At 30.7% G+C, this 21,070-nt stretch overlaps 1 protein-coding gene across 3 annotated transcripts; it reads right to left on the reverse strand.

The window, feature by feature from the left end:
- Positions 1-248: 248 nt before the first annotated feature.
- On the reverse strand, positions 249-18,277 carry LOC143250484 (protein FAM204A-like). 3 transcript variants are annotated; one of them, XM_076501082.1, is made up of 6 exons: positions 17,889-18,277; positions 10,560-10,711; positions 10,350-10,464; positions 7,385-7,474; positions 5,707-5,813; positions 249-4,773 (listed from the first exon to the last, which is right to left on the reverse strand). In XM_076501082.1, exons 1-6 carry the CDS (start codon positions 18,267-18,269, stop codon positions 4,731-4,733), a joined length of 888 nt encoding a protein of 295 aa, XP_076357197.1. In that variant the 5' UTR covers positions 18,270-18,277; the 3' UTR covers positions 249-4,730. The 3 variants fall into 3 exon arrangements, with proteins under 3 accessions (XP_076357197.1, XP_076357198.1, XP_076357196.1); XM_076501083.1 differs by having other exon boundaries at positions 3,694-3,887; positions 18,140-18,265; XM_076501081.1 differs by having other exon boundaries at positions 3,695-3,887.
- Positions 18,278-21,070: the final 2,793 nt, after the last annotated feature.

A 21,070-nucleotide genomic window follows, 5' to 3' on the forward strand; every position in this document is an offset into this window, starting at 1 on the left:
ACAGAGTAAGCTGAATTTGAAAACTACTACATTTCAAGTGGTGAGAAATAACTATACTGGCAATGTGTGATGTTAAGTGAAAAGTCTTTTAACACACAGCAAAAAATGGTGAATGTACTTATACAGAAGTGTGGAAAGTTGCCTCTTCTCAACCTATGAATAGATCAATAACTTTCTTCCGTTGAGGTGGAATACTGTTCAACTACTAACATTCATAATTAAATAAAACTGTGAGAAAATAGAGGTTATAGTCTTGCAAGAAACTTTGTATCCTTTATTTTACAGCTATTCTTCATCTCACAGCATTCATATACATATCCACTTAACAAGTGAATAACATTACAGCAATTGTACCTTTCAACAAAAACATACTATGTTACTACCTTACACCCTCAAGCAGAGTAGATGTTACTTGCTATACAGAACAGAGACAACTAGAATGAAACAATTTTAATGGTTTCTGGACCAGGTGTTTTTGCCAAACTACATACAAACTAAACGGGGTTGGGGGATTAAACACCAATTTAATAATTATGGTATAAAACATCCCTGCTTATCACTTTTTCCCTTCAGCTCTAATTTAGACTATATCTCAGGCCAACAATTAAAAATAAATTTAAAATCATCAACCTTTAAGCTTGTGTTTTGATCAAAATCCATAGTTAATTTCCTTAGTTCTTAACAGCAGTTACATACTGCATTGACAACATAACCTTTTAACGAAGAGCTACAAATAAAATACAGTGAAACATCTTTAATTACAATTAGACAATGCATTACAAAATGTAAGTAAAATAATTAAAAATAATATCCTTTAACTTGCAGTTTATAATTAAGTATATCATATAATAAAAAAAATAAAATCCTTTAAGCCTGTTAGTGTTAAATTGGATAAATAAAGATTAAAATACAAAATAAAGACCTTGTATAACCTGTACTTTTGTATATGTAAATAATATACATATATGCACAATGACAATGACAAACACATAAAACACCACTTAACAAAGAAAAGATAAATACTCTTTAATAAAGAAGCTATTACTAAATACACATGCATATATTAAAAATCCTTGAACAGGGAATAATCATGAAAAAGAAACTTTAACAAGTTTTAATATACTCTTATTCTTATGCGTTGTGTTATCTTGATTGTATTTTGCTTCTATTTAAATGAGGGTTTTATTTTAACAAGATAACTTTAATAAAAGTTTCACTTTGCATTTTCTTTTCATGAACAAATTTATCTTATGTTTCAATACAGTGTGAAGTAATTAAATGTGTTTGAGGGTTTTTCTCTGTTTTTTTACTGGTAACCCTTAAATGGCAGGCATCATCAGATGCTGCTGCTACCTACAACATTCCTGCTGTTAAAGGTTAATGCTTAAAATGTGTAAAGCATTTGATTTATTATATTTCTATGATTATTAAAAGGTTTTCATTTTTGTATTATTTTATATTATTTGCATGTATAGACTGTTAGACTTTTAAAAATATCTACATAAATATATAAATAAAAAAATTCAAAATCTACATATTTTCACAATTCACTGGGAAATAGTAATAAAGTATGTTGGTGGCAGAGGTTCTACACTGGCACTTGCCACAACTGTTCCAATACAAATTAACCTTAAGCATCTGCTGTGCTAATCAAGTGATGGGGATGTGTACCTTAGACTGTTTTTGTTGATTTTTTCAACCAAGCAGGTATGATAATTAAACTACTGGATAGTTCAGAACACAATAGTCAGTAGTATCCAGAATTTGATCCTACATATAAATGTTAAGATTCCAGCATAAGGTAAGCTAAATTCCATGCCTCAAAAGTACAGCCAAGTACACTAGTTATCTTTAAGATAGGTCATAATGCATGATTAGGACCATGAAGCATGATGACAGATATCGACTAAGTGACTTGTTTATGGGCTTCAAATGTCTTCATGCACTATATCACTCTTAGAACATATATCCTGAGAAACTGAGGGCTTTTTATTCTCGAGCCTTCTATGAATCTCTCACCTGACCAGCTAATATGATCATGTTACACTATTTTCACTGCCATACAAATGGAAACATGTCCTCTTTTCCAACATGGCTTTATTTTCTTTTTTACTGTAATTGTAATGATGATGCTTGCAGTAGGAAATAATAGGGAATATAACTGCAATACATGCAGAAGACACTAACCATTAGCTTTCACAATGCTTCCATTGTCCTTCCTTAAGCACTACCTTTCAATTAAATGTTTTGTAACAGTTTTTGGCATGATTACAAAGTTTCACCATGCAGTTGTTACCTTCTGACTTGCCCTAGTGCATTTTCATGCTTGAATACTATATTAGGTAAGAAAACATTGTTTAAAATATTCAGTAAAAGTGCTTATTAAATACGTTTCAACCTATATTCACTTAAAATGATATTCCAGACAGATTACCCAAATGAAACATTCCTTAGCATGCAAGAAACCACACATTTATCCAGAATGACTAGGGCTGCCCATGCTAGTCATTCTCATTACATGGGTTTTAACCTTTGGACATATCTGGACAACTACTGAAGGATGCCACTTCTGAAATCTATATACAACATGTAGTATTACATAATGAACTTCTGGGCAGAGAGGTATTATCCACTTTGAGAACAATATAGGAAAAAGGTAGCCTAAATTTAAATCAGTTTAATGTACAAAACAAAGAATAAATTTTTAATATAATACTTTAATGTTACAAGATAGAAATGCTTTTCTACTTCAAGCTGGCTTACAAACCAATAATTAACTATAACTTTATAATCAATTTAGATACAGTAGTACTCAATAGCATGAATCAACAAAAAAAAGTATTAAAAATTATGAATGTTAAAATGAAATAGGAATCCTACAACAAAAAGTAATGAAGTAAGAATTGAAACTACAATCACAAATTTATAAAATTTATCCAACTAGCATTTGTCTGTATACTTTTTATTGCAGCATTTATGTTTTGGATACTTCTTATGGCAATTTGAAAATTAACCAATTATCTCTACTATCCAGTAAAATTTTAATTTTTTCCCTGTTTATAAACTTTAAATTCCAGCTGGATAAGGATTGTTTTAACTCTTTATTACCTCTGAAAAGACGTCACAACCCTTGAACAATGAAAACTGTGACAATAGAAGTAAATATTCTTAAACAAAGAAACATATTGCACTACCAAAACCATTTATCTGAATTTAAAACATGCCCTAATGCACAATATAATTATAAATAAAAATCAACTGACATTAATATGTAATTATAAAAAACTCTTTCACACATTGATACAAGAAAAATACCCTTTAATACAGACAATCTTGATTATCCAGCAAAAAAATTCTTAACACAAAAAAGACCATTTACATAGTTTCAAATTTTGAAACCAAGGGAGGGTTCAGTACTCACAGGCCCTTTAACAAAACATACCATACTTGCAACTAGTATATTATTAAAATACCTATAAAAAGATAAGCAGTTCATCAGTTACCTCATAAATTATCCTTTTACAACAGATGAAAAATGTAGTGTGCTTTAAAACATTTTAAACACAAAACTTGTTAAATATGTTACTTGTTTTGTGTTTCAAACAAGTTTTTACCATACATATCAGCTATCTTTACTTTGGTTGGTTCCTCATCATCATGAGTTATTTCATCAAGGTAAAAAAACACAAACCAACCAAAATGTTTTAAAATATAAATACATTAAAAAAGTTAGTATTGTATGAAGTAGTTTGTGAAACACTGGTACTGATGCCAGATGAAAAGGTTGGAAGCCACTGACCAAAGGGGAAGAGTCAATCACTGAAGAATATTATCATCTGAGAGAATTGTTGGATCTAGAAGTCCACTGTTGAACATTGAATTTTTGTCTAGATCATTCAATATATAAATAACAGGTGACTTAATCAAGTACAAGTTTCAGTTTATGTAGTTATACTTGGTGATTCAAACTAGTTTATTTAGTGTTCATTATTTATTTTTACCACACAACAATTCAAAAAGTTATACGTGCAAATAACTAGTTCAAAAATAATGCTATGTTGTATTTAACTTAGAAGAAAAAAATGTTGGTTTACCCAAAACATGAATATGTTAGTAATACTATTTAAAGCTTAATTGACTTATAATTTTTTCATATGTGAAACTGTATTTATACACTTTGTATTATGACTTAAAAAACAATATTGGCACTTCTAGTCAAGTAAAATATTGCATTTTTTCTAACAAATTCTTACAGATTGGAAAATTTGAAATAAATTATTATATTCATTAATAGCTGTATACCTGTTTCTAAAGTGTTTGTTTGTTTTTTGAATTTCATGCAAAGCTACTCGAGGGCTATCTGTGCTAGCCATCCCTAATTTAGCAGTGTAAGACTAGAGGGAAGGCAGCTAGTCATCACCTCCCACTACCAACTCTTGGGCTACTCTTTTACCAATGAATAGTGGGATTGACCATCACATTATAATGCTCCCACGATTGAAAGGGCAATCATGTTTGGTGTGACAGGGATTCAAACCCTCAACCCTCGAACTATGAGTTCAGTGCCTTAACCACCTGGCCATTTTTAAAGTGAAAAAGATAATAGATTTACATAGATATATGAGTGGTAACCTCCATTCTCTGTTTTTTTCACATTTTATTATTACAATTTATATACATAAACATTATATTTTATTGTTGTCAAAGTATTAATACACCACAGATTGTTTCTACATATTCCCCTTCATTTCCCATCTCTCCTTGGCATCAAATCTACAAAACAGAGAAAATAAGTTTAAAGTAAATTAAGTTTAATAAAAAGAAAGTAAGGTATATAGAGTTCAATAACAATGAAAAAAAAAGAGGGAAACAGTTTTATTATTTTACTTTCTTGTCAAAGTGTTGGCTAGACTAAAAGACACTAATGTATTAGACACTAATATGGAATTTCAGTTTATAGAAATAAAAACCTGGATATGGTTTTTAAATATGCAAGTTTATGTTAAGTATCCATTGAAAAATCTTGTACCTTGTTTATAAACTTTTAGGTTTTTTTCATTTTTAAGAAAGAAGTTGTATCAATGAACTTGTATGTCTGAGCTGATATGACTTCGGTTTTCCCTAGCTATTATTTTGGTATTTATACATGAATGGTTATTGTTATTTTACTAAAATATAGAACAGTTTGTATAAACTGGATTTCCTCTGTATAACAATGTATAGCTGTAAAATAGTATTTTGAGTTTTATCAAAGGCTTTCATGTTTCTTTTGCAAAAATGTTGTCTATATAGTTAGCAATGATTTTTCTGCTGTTTTACAAACAAATTATGCCTGTTGTATATTTATAAAAAAAAAGAAAAAAAAGGTATTCAGTTATCCACTATATCAAAAATAGTTTAATGACAATTTTAAAGTAAATAGAATGTGACTTACAATATTATGTGATTAGCATTTTGTAGAACTAATACAATGATTCATCACTAGATGTGTAATTTGCATTTGTAACAGCATCCTTCCAACTGTTGTTTTATGTAACTTACTATGAATTTACATGTATGGTGAGTAGTGAAGCTTTATGTTATATTTTTAAGTCTATGCTATCACAAAAATAATGAAAAATGGTATACAACAATGGTATACATATTATCACAAAAATAATGAAAAATGGTATACAACCAATAAAAAATGGCACTTTATTATTTTACCCCCAAGATAGCTTTTTTATTCTTTTGGCTCGAGCACTAGTTTCTTCTTTAGCTTTCTTTTCCGCATACCTCTTTGCAGCAAAAGCTTGAACTATCTTTACAGAAAACTAATACAATGGAACAAAAATTAAGAACAGATGTAAGAGCTATAAAACAGTAATATTTATTTTCAAATTAATTTCACTGTCTGTTATTTTGTGTTTTCCTTTACTCATAAACATAGATAAATTAGTAATATATTAACACTATCAACTGGTTATCCATATATCACACATAATGAGGGTGATAACAGATAGATTAATAAAAATTATTTTAAATCACAAATATTTTCTTACTAATTTCTGAATATCACCAATATCTCACTCCACATTTAACCTGTCATTAATGTTTACTAATTAAAGTTTAATAATATTGGATGCTGATAGATTTGCAGTGCAATTTTATTCTGCTAAAATCTGTTAACATATCAGATTGTTTAATACAGTCAAACATTTCTAGAAATATTACCAAATATTACTTCAATACATCCAACAATGAGTGGAATCAGTTGTATTTCATCACAATTACTTCAACATTGGTTATTCCAATTTATTTGTTGCTCCAATTCCTCTCAAATAATTTTGCAAAGGGGAATGACATCATTTACTTAAAAAATAATGCTAAATGTACTGAGTCAACTGAAGCTAAATAATCAGTGGACTTCTTTAATATGCCTAGAAACTGCACTACATAACATTTGGTATAAAATATTAACTTCAGATCAAATCAAAGATAAAGAACTTATAAAAACTTGTTATACACCAGTATAGGTCTGAAAATTTAGAATTATATGCAGTAAACATTATATGCAAGTACTGAAGAAAATTTTACACTGCAATACATTAGGATATTGTAACTAGCAATATAATGTACAAACTCTTTGTTCACCAAGGTTATTTCATTTACTCATAGATACCTAGACATAACTTATCTTAAGTTGCAACATTGTGTACCACTATTATTCCTATGCAATTAAGTAACTTACATTAGCGATGGCAGGTGTTTGTAGTTTTAAATAAAATGTTATAGTTATCAACAGCTAAATTTATAAAAGTAACCATAAAAAAAACAATGAAACAATTTTCAACATTCAATGAAATGTTCTGGAAAAATTTGAAAACTATTCTTGAATTTCTTCTGCTGAAACTTAAAAACCATACAGCGTATAGGAAACATAGCATAATACCCAAACTTCTGGGGGTGTTAACCATAATAAAGAAGTTTAACATGCACTCCTAATAAATGTGATGTATAATTCATTAATTGGTTTATATTGAAACAAGTGTGTTTAAGAAAGTATATACCTAACTGTACAAATAGTAAATAGCTAGTCTCTATCATTTTTTATGACTAATCTTTCTTATTTCCAGAATAATTTGGTGTATTTTCCAAACTAGTACAGTTTGTTACCTAGTATGTTCTTTCAATACTTTTTCCAAGTTTTAAAAATTTCTTAATAAGATTTGTTTCATATCCTCAGCCTTTATCTGCTATTATACACTATAAGACTTCCCTCATATAAATTACCTACATGAGACAATAAGTTTATGATATGTCTAATACAAATTAACAAAATCGTTATCTATTCAAAGTTATTTAGTAATCTAAATGCTTTTATTAGAATTTCAAGAATAATTACCTGTCTGTTAGCTAGGTGATCACTCAATATCTCTGCTTTATTTAAATCATCTTCACTAATAGCTTTGTCAATCAGGTGTTCAATTTCTGTCTAAAAGATAATAAAAAATAAATAATTTAATCATAGCCTCTCTCATGTATAGATGGTGTTAAACCTTTCCAGAATTTCTCGTTTAACAGCGTGTATATATAAAACTGAAAGCTGATATAAGATGAAAATTTTCAGATGCTTGTTGAATTTATTAGGGGATTAAATACAGTTTTGATAAATCTTTGTAAAACAGTTACATGTGGACAAAAGTTTACCTTTGATAGCCTTAATGGGTTGAAAGTTCTGCTGTCATTTTTCATTCTTATGAGAATGAACAGGATGACAGAAGCCACTTTAGCCAATGAAACACATCTATAATCTCCAAAAACTAGTACCACCTCATCTTAGATATTGATACCAAATCTGATTAACCAAATAAAAGCCCTCAGTACATCTAACATCATCAAACAACAAGATATCTAAAGCTTACATTATTTAGGTCTAACGTTCAAGTTACTATTCACAATAAAGTTACACATACTCTCAATGAACAGAAAGGGACTTTTAATTCAAAGGTTATCTAAACACTAATAATTTTGAATAACTGAAATAATTCACTTAGGTTTTTTCTATGCTTCAATAGTAAGTGCTTAAGCCTTTTCTTCCTAATCAAAATGTTTATGTTATACATCGTTACTGTAATTCTTTCCAGCACAGTTTGTTTTGTATAAGCAAATAATGTAGCTCTTTTATGTATACTTTTGTTTTTAATATTTGGATAAAGCTACACAAAAATTATTTGTGTTAGCCATCCCTAATTTTGAACAAACAGGCAGCTAGTTATGAACTCTTTGGCTACTCTAATCAAACTGTGGATGTTGACCATTACTCATGGCCCAAAAGAACAGAGAATGATTTTATAACAATGAGACATAAACCCTGAACCCTAAAATTCATAGTTCAAATTACTCAATATTTGATTAGGAAATATTAGGTTTTTGCACAGAAACATGCATATACTTCTGTATATTTATAACTTGTATGTACATACATAAATATTTTCTAGTACACTCAATTGTGCCTGAAAGTTTCTTTTTACATAAAAAATAATTTCTGCACATGCCATGTTAATTCAAGTTACTGGACATGTAGAAACTATTTCTGATGTGAAAGAACACAGTTTGAGGTTAAATAACTCCATCACTAGAAAACTACTCAAACAACTTCACCAATTATTTTCTTTTTTTTTCATGTGTATATTTTGTTTGTTATACACCACTAAACTGTATAGTGGGCTATCTATACCATGCTCACCACAGGTACAAAAACCAAATTTTTAACATCATTAATCCTAGACCTTATTGCTGAGCAAAAAGGGAGGCATTGTATTTACACACATGCACACACAAATCAAAATGAATTCACTTTGAAAGAAATATTAAAATACAGAACTTGTATGGATAATAATTTCTATTTACTAATTTCTTTGTTGTTGAGCACAAAACTGCAAATGGGATATATCACTTAAGTAATTCCTGAAATTCTAAACTTTAAGATTTGCCCTATTGTATAAATATATAATCCATGGTATTTAAGAATGTTTTAAACAAATTAATAAAAGTTTTCACAAATTACTGTCTTTTATAACTTTACATAAAACCAAAAGTGAAAGAAAAAAGGGAAAAAGGTTTATTCTCCAAATTTTTGTATTCATTTACTACACAATTATAAAAAATGTTTACTTATAAGCAATAAATTTATTCATAAACATACATATTTAGCTTCTTCCACATTTTATACCATAAAAAGCATCAATAAAAAATTTTATTTCAATAACAGGTAAATTTAGAATTAATGAAAATTAATTTCTCATGCAGTAGGTACAAAACTACATTTATCATACCACATGTAACACTTTTGCAGGTACAGCTATCTTACATAAAAATTATCTTCTTTTTTTCAATTTATTTTTTTCTTATTTAAAATTCTATACAGATTTATTTGTAGTCTTCTATAAACTCTTACCTACCCATCTTTAAAGACAAAATTTAATCTGCAATCAGACATTTTCTTCAAATCTGCTTGGATACTTTTAACATTATGAAAAAAACTCCAATTTATATTAATATGATACTCAAACATGTACTTTATGTCAATGAGCAATTTTAATTATGTTCATGCATATTTTATATCAATGTGCAATAATTGTCCATTGTTAGTTTTAACTTTTTTTGTTAAGAATTAATGCTGAAAATTAACTAGGGAATTTCTGTTTTGAATCAGCAGATATAAAAATATTTTGAAACATTAAACAAAATTTATCTAATAGATAATACTAATAAAGTGCTAGTAATTATTTTCAGGTATCCTGAATTTAAGAGTAAAACAGTTATTGTAACACTGTAAAAGGTGCTGGTTCTGGTTATGTTACTACAGGAATTATGTCAATAAGCCAGAAAACAAAATGCAGAAATAAGCTCTTAGAATGTAGTCTCAGTAAAATGAAATTGAACACAGAGAAACATAAACATCTATACTTGATTTCTTTACAACACAGAAGGATTAGATATAATTAATTCAGATTTTTAAAGCTGAATAATCTGCTTGTAAGTGATATATTCAGGCATTCAAATGATAGGTTGGAAATGTAAAATTAGACATTTGAGATAATGTGTTTAAGCTTTAGAAACCTAAATCCAGACTTAATTTCAACAGAACTATTGTTTATAACAATACAAAGAAATGCACTGGGTTTATTTTTGATATTGGTTATTTGATTAACTGTATGAAACTGCTGGATAAAATGGCATCTTGTGACCTTCATCTGTCATTACCAAAGTCTTCTTTACCTTAAATAATACTAAATTTAGTGCCATAAAAGTTTTATAGTTGAATATCTGAAATTTAGTATTTTCATGTTTTCTTATACACATACCTTTGGTCCAATACTTCCATGTGACACCTGACCTTTTAGATGATCATTTATAGTGAGAAAGGGCTTCAAACCTTTCCATTCTTCTGCAGCTTGATCTTTACTAGTTGCATCTTCCCTAAAATAAGAAAAAAATGGTTATCAGATGCTTAATTCACAAATTACAGTTAATAATAAAGTATTTAGTAAGTTATTTCTGAGTAAAAAACATACTTCACTCCATCTTTCTCTACAATATCCTTTATGGTCTTGTCTTTTAAAGCTTTTTTTATTAGTCTACTGGCTCTGCGTTGCTCTGTTTTCATCTGTCTCTCAGTCACCTTTTTCTTCATTTCTATTGACTTTTGTTGTAGTTGATCAAACTTCTAAAAACAACACAAAATATACTATACTTCAGGGTTATAGGACATTAGTGTAATTAGTAAAAAGAACTTGAATTTTTTTATAAAGTGCAACAAATAAACAGTATTTTGGCTATAATAACCACAATTATTCCATTAAAGATGTTAACAGTATATTTATTTCTTAATATGTTTTACTTTAAATAATTTTCTAGTTCAAACTTCTACACCAGGTATCACAGATTCACCGAGTCTAAATACGCAAACCAACTAAATCAGACTTGACACAAAATTCACCAAGGTTTTAACAGATTTTAAATCATTTTGCCAAATACTAGTAGCTATTCAAAAGTTGAGTGACTCGAATTTATACAGAACAGTGTAAAGTACACTCTACTATATACAGACAAGGAGCAAGGTGTTATAAATAAACTAATACACAGAAAACCAATTAACTAGTAATTGTTTGATGTAGACTAGTAATACTAACAAGTTTATGCACATAAACCTGTTTAATAGTAATAGTATCCAAAGCATCTGCTTTCTTATACTAGAAAATGCTTATGAATATGATTTTAAATAATTTTAAACATGGTAAGTGAATATTATAAAATTAGAATTAATCAAATACTCTGTTTCAGTCTAAATGAATCCATTCTAATCAGTCTTTCAACAAATAATCATCAACAACTATTATTTTTTAAGCAAACTTAATATTAGTTTTAAGACTTTTTAAAATAAGGCACTATTTTCTTATTAATACACTCAGCCAAACATCAAAATTTTCCTTATCTGATAATAGATTTTGGTTAGATACTCAAATCTTCACACATAAAGCTATCTTCTCTATACATCTGCCATACAGATTTGCATGTTATCAACCTTTAGGCAACTCCCACCTAATCTCATGAATTTTCTTGTGAATTGCACTACTGCATAATGATGTTATTATGCAGCAACAACCCATCCATCAACCATACAGTGACACAACATTCCTGCACACTAAATCCTTCTATGATTTTGCATGGATACTAAGTTGTACCATAAGTGGAAAGAAAGTGTATGAGGGGAAGAGTATCTATCAGAAATACCTTTCACGTAAGGAAAATGTTAATTTTAGAAACAATACACATCATTTCACAAAAAAACATAGAATCCAAAGTTAATATGGTGGAGTGACTTGTGCGTAACTTACCTAGATGAAGTCCCTTCAATACAGCACCAACAGGAAACCCATGAAGTGAGCAAAGAGGCACATTTGTAGAAGACAACATCTCATCTTCTCCACAGTATCCTCTTTGACCAATTTAGAAAGAAGGATGAGCCCAACAAGTGTCATCATTATGAGTAGAATTAGGATATGGCACACAAAAAAACAGAGAACCACCACATGTAGTATGGTTGAGGTACATTTAGACTGCCTAGTGTACACCTGAGCTCCACTTTCAGACTTACTAAGAAGAGGATGCATAAATTGAAAGTGTATATTTTTTCAACTCTACTGGCAGACTCTTGGACTGATGCCAGTTGTCAAATGAGTGCACAGATTTCATGCCACAGTGTGTGCAATGGTGGTTGAGTGCTAGCCTCAATTCAACTGTCACACTCTTGGGCTGATACCAGCTGTGGAAGGAAGGCACAGAAATATGTTTTAAAAAATCTGTAATATTAAGCATGCACGTGTTGATTTGACTGAACAGCACTGGCTGCAAGAGTATAGCACATGCATATATTTTATGTTCACCTTGATCCTACTAAACAGACATAACCACAGAAATAGGGTATGGGAAAGTGGTACATGCTCATCTCAACACTACTGATAGGTGAAGACCACAGATAGAGGGTACAGTATACCATGAAATATTTTTGTACCTGTTGTGAGGGGTGACCTGTGGCTATAGTGAGAATCACTTCTGAAATTACTATGTTTTCAGTAATTTCTTCAAATAACTGAGATAATTTCATATACACCAATCATTGAGCTATTGATTACTATTAATGTTGAAAACATTATCATCTTTATTACATGGTTTTCCATGTCTTTCAGGGAAACAGTATTTTAATAGCCTCTATACTTGATCCAAGTTTTTCTATAAACTGTATTGTTGTTTAGCTGGATGAACTCTAAAGTATGATGGCCATGACCATAATGTCTGGAACTTTACACAAAGTTTGCAAACAATTTCAGCCAAATAAAAAGTGAGTTAGGCCAGAATCTGTTAACAAGTTTATTAGAGTGAGTTACTGACTTCTTTTGTTAATCAGCTAATGTTAATCAGTTCTGTGAATATTAAATTCATATCTTGATGAAGAAACAGTGATAGAAGACACCTTGAAGGAATATTAAAAATGTGTCAAAAATAACAAAACATTGGAAAGAAGCTCAAAAAAAAATTATGAGAAGATTTCAAGAAAGAAAATTAACAGAGGATCAAAAAAAGGACAAAAATTAGATAAGAAAATTAAACCATCAAGAAAATAGAGACTGAAAATTAAGGAAGAAATTACAAGAATGAGGCAAAATATTCACAGAGCAATTACAATCAAAATCATGAAGAATATGACAGAGAATGCACACACTGAAATTAGAAATGTCAAATAAAATGTTGACAGAGTTCACATGGAACTTGGGAAGCCCTTTGATTTCAACATAATTGCTTGAAAAATTAGTAAACTGAAGTATTGTACATTTCTGTTACAATGTGTCTTTTTTTCTATATTGAGCAATTCAGAATTAGTTGGGTGAATCAGTTCCTTTTTTCTCATTTTCAATCACCATCTCTGTCTTTGCCAGTAGCATTATGTTCAACTCTTGCACAATTCCACAGAAGTGTGATTTTATTAAAAATTTCCCCATCATACAAGCATTTTGATAACATGATTTTTCAACATAAATGTGATGCAGCAGGTGTCAAGTGTAAAACAAAACAGTGAGTAGTGAAAAATGGCAATAAATGTATATTGTTTTCAGAAGTATGTGCTATTTTATATAAGCCCATTGTCACAAACACATTCCATATTATCCAGTATTTCATTATACAGAAGTGCACATTCAATAAGAAATGATTAGACCATAAGGATTTCAAGAATTGGGTCAGACAACACAATGAATTTTGATAATAACATGTTGTACTGTTTACAAGAAAGTAATAGATTTGTGTATGTACATGATGAGTGAAAGTACATCAAGTTTCAGAATATCTTCCAATTTTCTTTGCATCACTTATTTCTGCCAGAAACCATCAATTTGTAATGTTTTAGTTCTTGTGAACTGTGGAAGGTCAAAAACTAAGAATATCAGTTATGGGGAGTTATTGAAAAATAGCATTTGATGCTTTGAAAAGTTCTTGAATTCTATCACCATGATGTGCAAACCCTGGTTGGAAAGCTAAAGGATATACATACAGAATAAACATCACAACAAGACAGAAGAAACTATATGAAATTTACAAAAAAATATTAACATTGTAGAAGCTATTGAATATGTACAGAAAGATTACAACAAAAATTTATTAAACTTCTGGACTACTCCATCTACACCACTTAATCATACTATGAAAGAAAGGTACTGTGGAAGACATATCTATCAGGCATACTTTTAATCTAGCTGCACAATAACAAGGATAAGATTTAGCCTGTTTGAGAAACCTTTAAACTTAGAATCATAACAAGTACCAAAAACTTATGGCCATCCTATAAAATAGATTTGTAGTTAACCTCAAAAGAATAAGACCTGTGAAGAAGTAGAAAGACTTATTCAATCACCTTGTTAAAATGCTCCACAAGAAATCATAGATTTGTTGGCATGTGACCAATTTATTTAAACCACTGTAATAATGATATGCATGTTAGGTTAAACCAAAGAAGTTGTATATTTTTAAAGGAAGCTGCCCAGTTGATGATAGAACTTGCATCTATTAAAGTTGTAAAGTGGGAACTAAAGAAACCAATAATTGAGATCACCAGACCCAAATAGTGTAAAAATATCATCTTCCTCTTACAAATTTCTAGAAAATATCAATAAGACAACTATTTAGTCATAATGGAAGAAATTAACCTTGTCATGGAAGATGCTTCTACTGCTCCTTAAAATGACATACTGCCAGAAACTGTAGATAAAAGCTTTTAATTATAAAACTGTTCACTTATAGTGAAAGAAGTAAGCCACAATACATAAAAAACTATTCTTGAAGGATGAGATATTCATAAGGTACAAATAATTATTTAACATGTCTTAAGGAAAAACTTTATATTTTATCTGTTATTTTCACAGACATTATAATGACCACATAAAATTAGGAAATGTTTTTTTGAATTACGCACAAAGCTACTTGAGGGCTATCTGTGCTAGCCATCCCTAATTTAGCAGTGTAAGACTAGAGGGAAGGCAGCTAGTCATCACCACCCACCGCCAACTCTTGGGCTACTCTTTTACCAACGAATAGTGGGATTGACCATCACATAATAATGCCCCCACAGCTGAAAGAGCAAGCATGTTTGGCTGGACGGGGATGCAAACCCTCGACCCTCAAATTACGAATCGCACACCTTAACACGCTTGGCCATGCCAGGCCAAATTAGGAAATAAATATAAATTATCTTTTCAGATTTCAGTTATAATAATGTATATGTATATATATAATGTGTTACTATTTACAAACAGGTTCTTACAGAATTCTACTATAAGTTATCAGATTTAGTAACTAAGCTGTATTTGGGTCTAACAAAATATGAAATTTCAAATTCACTTAACACTTACCAGCTTGAAATATTATATCAAAAGAATGAAACTGATCTCTTAATACTTCAAAACAGCTAAAAGAAAAAAAAGACACTACACAGAATTCTAAACTTCGATTGGTTATTTACATGAAATAAACAGGTGTACAAAAGTGTTTCCAAAAATAGAAACAGGATTCAGTAAACATGGCAATATATCAAGAAACAGAAAAAACAGGATGTTCTTATTTTATATTCTGGCTTGTGAATATCTGTAATTTGAGTTCTTAATTTGTATAAAACTATAGACTTTGTATTTGGACATCACAGATATCTAATTTGAATCAATGCTGCATTCAACATGCCCTGTGATAACAAAAATTAATATTAGGTTTGTTTTTTTATTTACTTTTAAATTAAGAAATTAACTAATGTATAGTATTAAAATTTGAATTATAATATACAGTTCACTACCAAATTTACAAACAAAAATTCATAAAGTAGTCATAGTCTGTGTGGACTTTGACAAAAAGTAGACAGTTATTTCAAGTTCTGGATAGAACTGCTGTAACCCAGAGGGTAATGTTAACATAAGTGAATCTATTACAAACTGTATAGTAAAAAACATAGTAGAGATAAATAATTACTCTTGTAAATTATGTTCTACAGTTATTGAACTAGCCTGTGTGAACTTTTGATAAGAAAGAGAATTATTTAAAGTTCTGGATATGCCTTTGGTACCCTCTCATTGGATCGTCACCTTGTCGTGGTAAGAGAGCTTAGACGTGCCAGTGATCCTGAGAGAAATGCCATCAGAAGCCTTGCGCTCCTGGTAGGACCATCCATGAGGGCAAGGTCAAGGGTGAGGTTCCTGACATGGAACGAACCAGCCCCAAGTACCCAATCCTGACAGAAGGACCATACCTGGAATCCTCGATGGCAGGAAGGGCGGATGAGGGCTGCAGCAGTTCATCAAGTTCCAACTGTCTTGTTTCCTTGCCACTGAACTCAACTTGTTGACTGTCAAGTACCATGTGTCCGCTGGTGTGCAACATCATTCACATGTTAAATCAACTCACACACAGGTATCTTCCAAGTTTAACAAGGTTTCCTGAACTGAAAAATGGGAAAAGAATGAGAGGAGGACAGAAGAAGTAGTTCAAGGATGGCCTGAAAACAACAATTAAGAGCTGCAACATCAATGTTAACAACTAGAAAACTCTCAATCACAACCAAACCACCAGGAGATCCCTTATCCATAAGGGAGCAGAATTCTTTGAGTCACCAAAAAGACAACATTTTGAAGAGAAGTGAGAGAAGAGAAAACAATGCCAGTTACTACCAAAACCTCTCCTTCCCTCTCAACTGACCTTTGCAACAAGGATTGGCTTCATTAGCCATCTCGGGACCCATGTATGAACATGGAGGACCATTATCCTCGACCTTGAGGGATTGCCACAATGACAACTTTAATTACCAACAGTAAATTAAACTGTTGTACATACATTTGACTTGTTTTGAATATATTATTTTAAAATAAGTGGATTATGTGCTGTCCATTTATTGTTGACATTTATCACGAACAAATCACAGATATCTCCTGTAAATCAAGTTTCCCAGCTTATATTCAAAGCCTGAGAATCCTTTCATAAAATACACAGAAGATCAAAACTGTACAAAGTATTCCACATGAGACCTAATTACTGATTTGTACAGAAATAATACCCAATTTTGACAAGCGATCAGGATGGCTATACATGCACTCTTAAAATTTTATTCAATTTACAACTAGCAACATAGCATTGCCTGAGTGACCTGAATCATTCATCACTATGCTAAGATTCTGTTTTCCTGACCTAGTAATGCTATTTAGTATGTTTTCATCTATATTACTTGTGTGATTTAAATTGAGTTTGATAATCAAATGTATTATTAAAGTCATTTTACAGCAACTAGAAATAGCTGATGAATTTAAATTTCAATGTCAGAAGTAAGAAAAATTGATATTTCCAGAAAAATTCAGGAAGGCAATTAAATTTCTACATTTTCTCAAGAAGTGGTGTAAAGGAATAACCTTAGAGAGACAAACAACTTATTCTTGTCTATACATCAACTTTCCTGATTAACTGATTACTTTCTTATAAATATTATTAAAATGATTAATCTAAATAAGGTAGTTACTAAAGTAGTAAAAGAGAGGCACAACAAGCATTAACTCCTAAGGCACACTCCTAAATAACTGATAGTAATACTACACAAAGGTCCAGGTGGCAGGACTCCTTTACCTTAAATTTAGTAATACCTTCTCGCATTCTCTCACTTAGCCATATTTTAAATACAGTCTAGTTTATTATGCTACACTGTTATCTGTTGGTACAAAATAATACTAAGAAAACATTACTAATCATTAGAAGTTAACAAGTTTTTACGTTTAAAGTTCAAGAAATTCATCATATGTTTATCTGGAAGGAAGAGCACTTACCTCTTCAATTTCTGCAAATTTCTTCTTATCTCTCAAAGCAGAGACAATGAAGTTGTTTTCGCTAGATTTTTCCATACTTCCTGTTATAACGCGTATATCACTATTACTTTCGGCTTTACCAAGACTCAATAACATATTTTTGTCTTCTTGATGAACTGTATTTTCAGGTCGCGATTCGTGGATATTAATACTAATGTTATTCTTTCCAACTTCATTTAAAAATTTAGATGTCACCTCAATTTCTTGCTTACCTTTTTGTGTAAGCCCACGTGGTTTCCATATATCCACCTCATCAAAGTCTACCTTATCCTCACTAGTAACATTATTAGTGCATCCATCACTTTCAATTTCAGCCATTACAAAATATAATAAAGACGACATCTTGTGGACACAGAATATATATATATATATCCCCAAACTCTTTTCATTTAGTTTTGCCTATACTAAATAATTTCTTGTTGTCTTAATTTTCCGATTATTAACTTTTATTGAGAAAGATTTTAGAACGAATCACTAATGGATATATAAGTAAATGGTTTACAATTGAATATCAATTTCACTAAAGTGTTTCGTTCTCTTATTTTGAATGGTTTGTTCATTGTAGAGCGCAAAGCTACACAGAAATATTGAAAACAAGATTTTAGTGCCATAACACCAAAGACTTAATTCTAATGCACTGGGTAAGAAAATTTTAATTTTTTTTTTTTTGTTTATTTGAAATTACGCACAAAGCTACACAAAGAACTATCTGTGCTCTCCCCACCATGGATATCGAAACCAAATTTCTAGCTGTGTGAGTTTGTATACATATTGCTGTGCAACTAGAGAACCCACTGAAGTCAACTGGAACCCACTGTAGCCCAATCAGATCAGCGGAGTGCAGTTGAACATAATAATGGGATTCAATGGGAATTTTCACCTGCGCAGTTAGAACATGAATTTCACAAAGGTTAGTGTGAGGGTTAATTTTAACATCAGGTCATTTTCTTTCAGCATTTTTCTTTTATGTTTCAGTCTAAGTTACAGGAAAGGAACCCATACAAGCAAGTTTTTTTTTAAATAAAGTCTTACTTGTCCCACTCTTATTACATATACAAACACATTATCACTTCCTCTACTATAAACTGTGTTTCTGTTTTGTTGTTGTTGTTTTTTGTAGTGCCTTGTTGTTCGCATTGTAAACTACGCAGATTGTAAAGCAAATTTTTGTACTTTCCATCAACCTGTGTTAGTTTTATTCTTGGAAACTCAAGAAATCCCAACAAATCGTTGGTAATTATACAACCACCCCGAGATTCGCGATGAATTAAACAATATAAAACAATACTTCACCAACATCAATACGTTTCCTCTACAGACCGTAGAAAACATTATAGGCACACACCTAGACAAAAAGCAAAATCAACTAACAAAAGTAAATATTCCCCACGATTTAAAAAATCACGAAACCATTTACTGCTGCATACCATATATTCCCGACATCAGCAGAAAAATAACCAACATTTGGCAAAAACTAATAACAAAATGTGACATTCCAGTTAATACCAAATTTATTCAAAAACCAGGCACAAAACTAAGGTCTATACTATGTAAAAACTACACTGACAAACACCACACCAACATTATTTATAAAATATAATGTGATAACTACCACGACTTCTATATCGGAGAAACAAGTAGAAAAATGGAAACCAGATTCAAAGAACACAAAAAGTCACTTTTACACGTTTTCGAACACTGCAAATCAAATAAATACAACATAACCATAGAAAATACTCAAATACTAAATAAAGAAACAAACATAAACAAACGCAAAATTAAAGAAGCCTCACTTATACAACAACTCAAGCCCAAAATAAACCAATACAAAGGAACACCTTTATATCTATAATAATAAATATAATCCAGCATCTAAGCACGCCTTCTACATTACTACACTCAATAACACAACTGCCTTCAAATATGTGGTCAGCTATCGGTCAGTTACCTCTTTCTTTCTTTGTGAACCTGACGATGACCGAAGAAGGTCGAAACGTTGTTCGCTCCTCTACATAGAGCTTTCTCTATTCATACCAGCCGTTTTTACATAAATGGTATTTGAATATATTTTACTAAGGTTGTTCTTTTGTTAGTTAAATTGTTTAAATTATATGTTGAAATTAAATCAATCTCCAATCCACGTTATGATAATTAGTTACTTTATTTCATCCTTCAACTTATCTATACACGTGAACACTATAGGCACCTATAAATTTCTCTAGGCCTAAATTTCAAATTATGTTAGCCTGACGTAAAACGAATCAATTTACTTATACAAAATTTCGCAATAGCTAATACACTGACTTATTCACTCACCATCTTAAACTCATTGTCACACATAACAACCATTCCAGATTCATTATCTTGTTAGAATGTGCTAGAACAACTTACATTGTATCCTTAAAGTTTAGTAGAAGCTCTAAAATCTAAACCTATATTATTAAACTTTTTATCTTAAATTCATCATTAAGATCTACAACTGCTTTTAGCAAACATTTGAATTATAACATTAGAAGTGTAGCTTACGACGACAATGCATTGTGCTTATGTCTTCTTGTAGCAGTAATTTTTTTTTCAGAATTTATTCTTTATTCTTAATTCACACAACAAATAATCGAGAAAAATATTAAGATGATCATGTTTCAGTTAAGATATCTTTGTTCCTTTATTGCTGTTGGATATACGCGATTGTTTAATTTCATAGTTATTATTTAGTTTATTTGGTGATTTAATACTTAATGATTATTTGGTTTTATAACAAGATCGTTAAAAGTTATTCATTTTAAAAGTGATGGTTATGATAAATGTCGTTACATAGATCTGTACGACTCATACAATGAATTTCGCGCAAAGCTACTCGAGGGCTATCTGCGCTAGCCGTCCCTAATTTAGCAGTGTAAGACTAGAGGGAAGGCAGCTAGCCATCACCACACATCGCCAAATGTTGGGCTACTCCTTTTACCAACGAATAATGGGATTGACCGTCACATTATAACGCCCCCACGGCTGAAAGGGCGAGCATGTTTGGTGCGACCGGGATTCAAACCCGCGATTTTCGGATTACGAGTCGAACGCCTTAACACGCTTGGCCATGCCGGGCCCAATAAATAGGCAGTTTAATTGTTGTATTAGATTTTGTAATA

This window comes from Tachypleus tridentatus, chromosome 5, assembly GCF_004210375.1.
Source record: "Tachypleus tridentatus isolate NWPU-2018 chromosome 5, ASM421037v1, whole genome shotgun sequence".
NCBI lineage: Eukaryota > Metazoa > Arthropoda > Merostomata > Xiphosura > Limulidae > Tachypleus > Tachypleus tridentatus.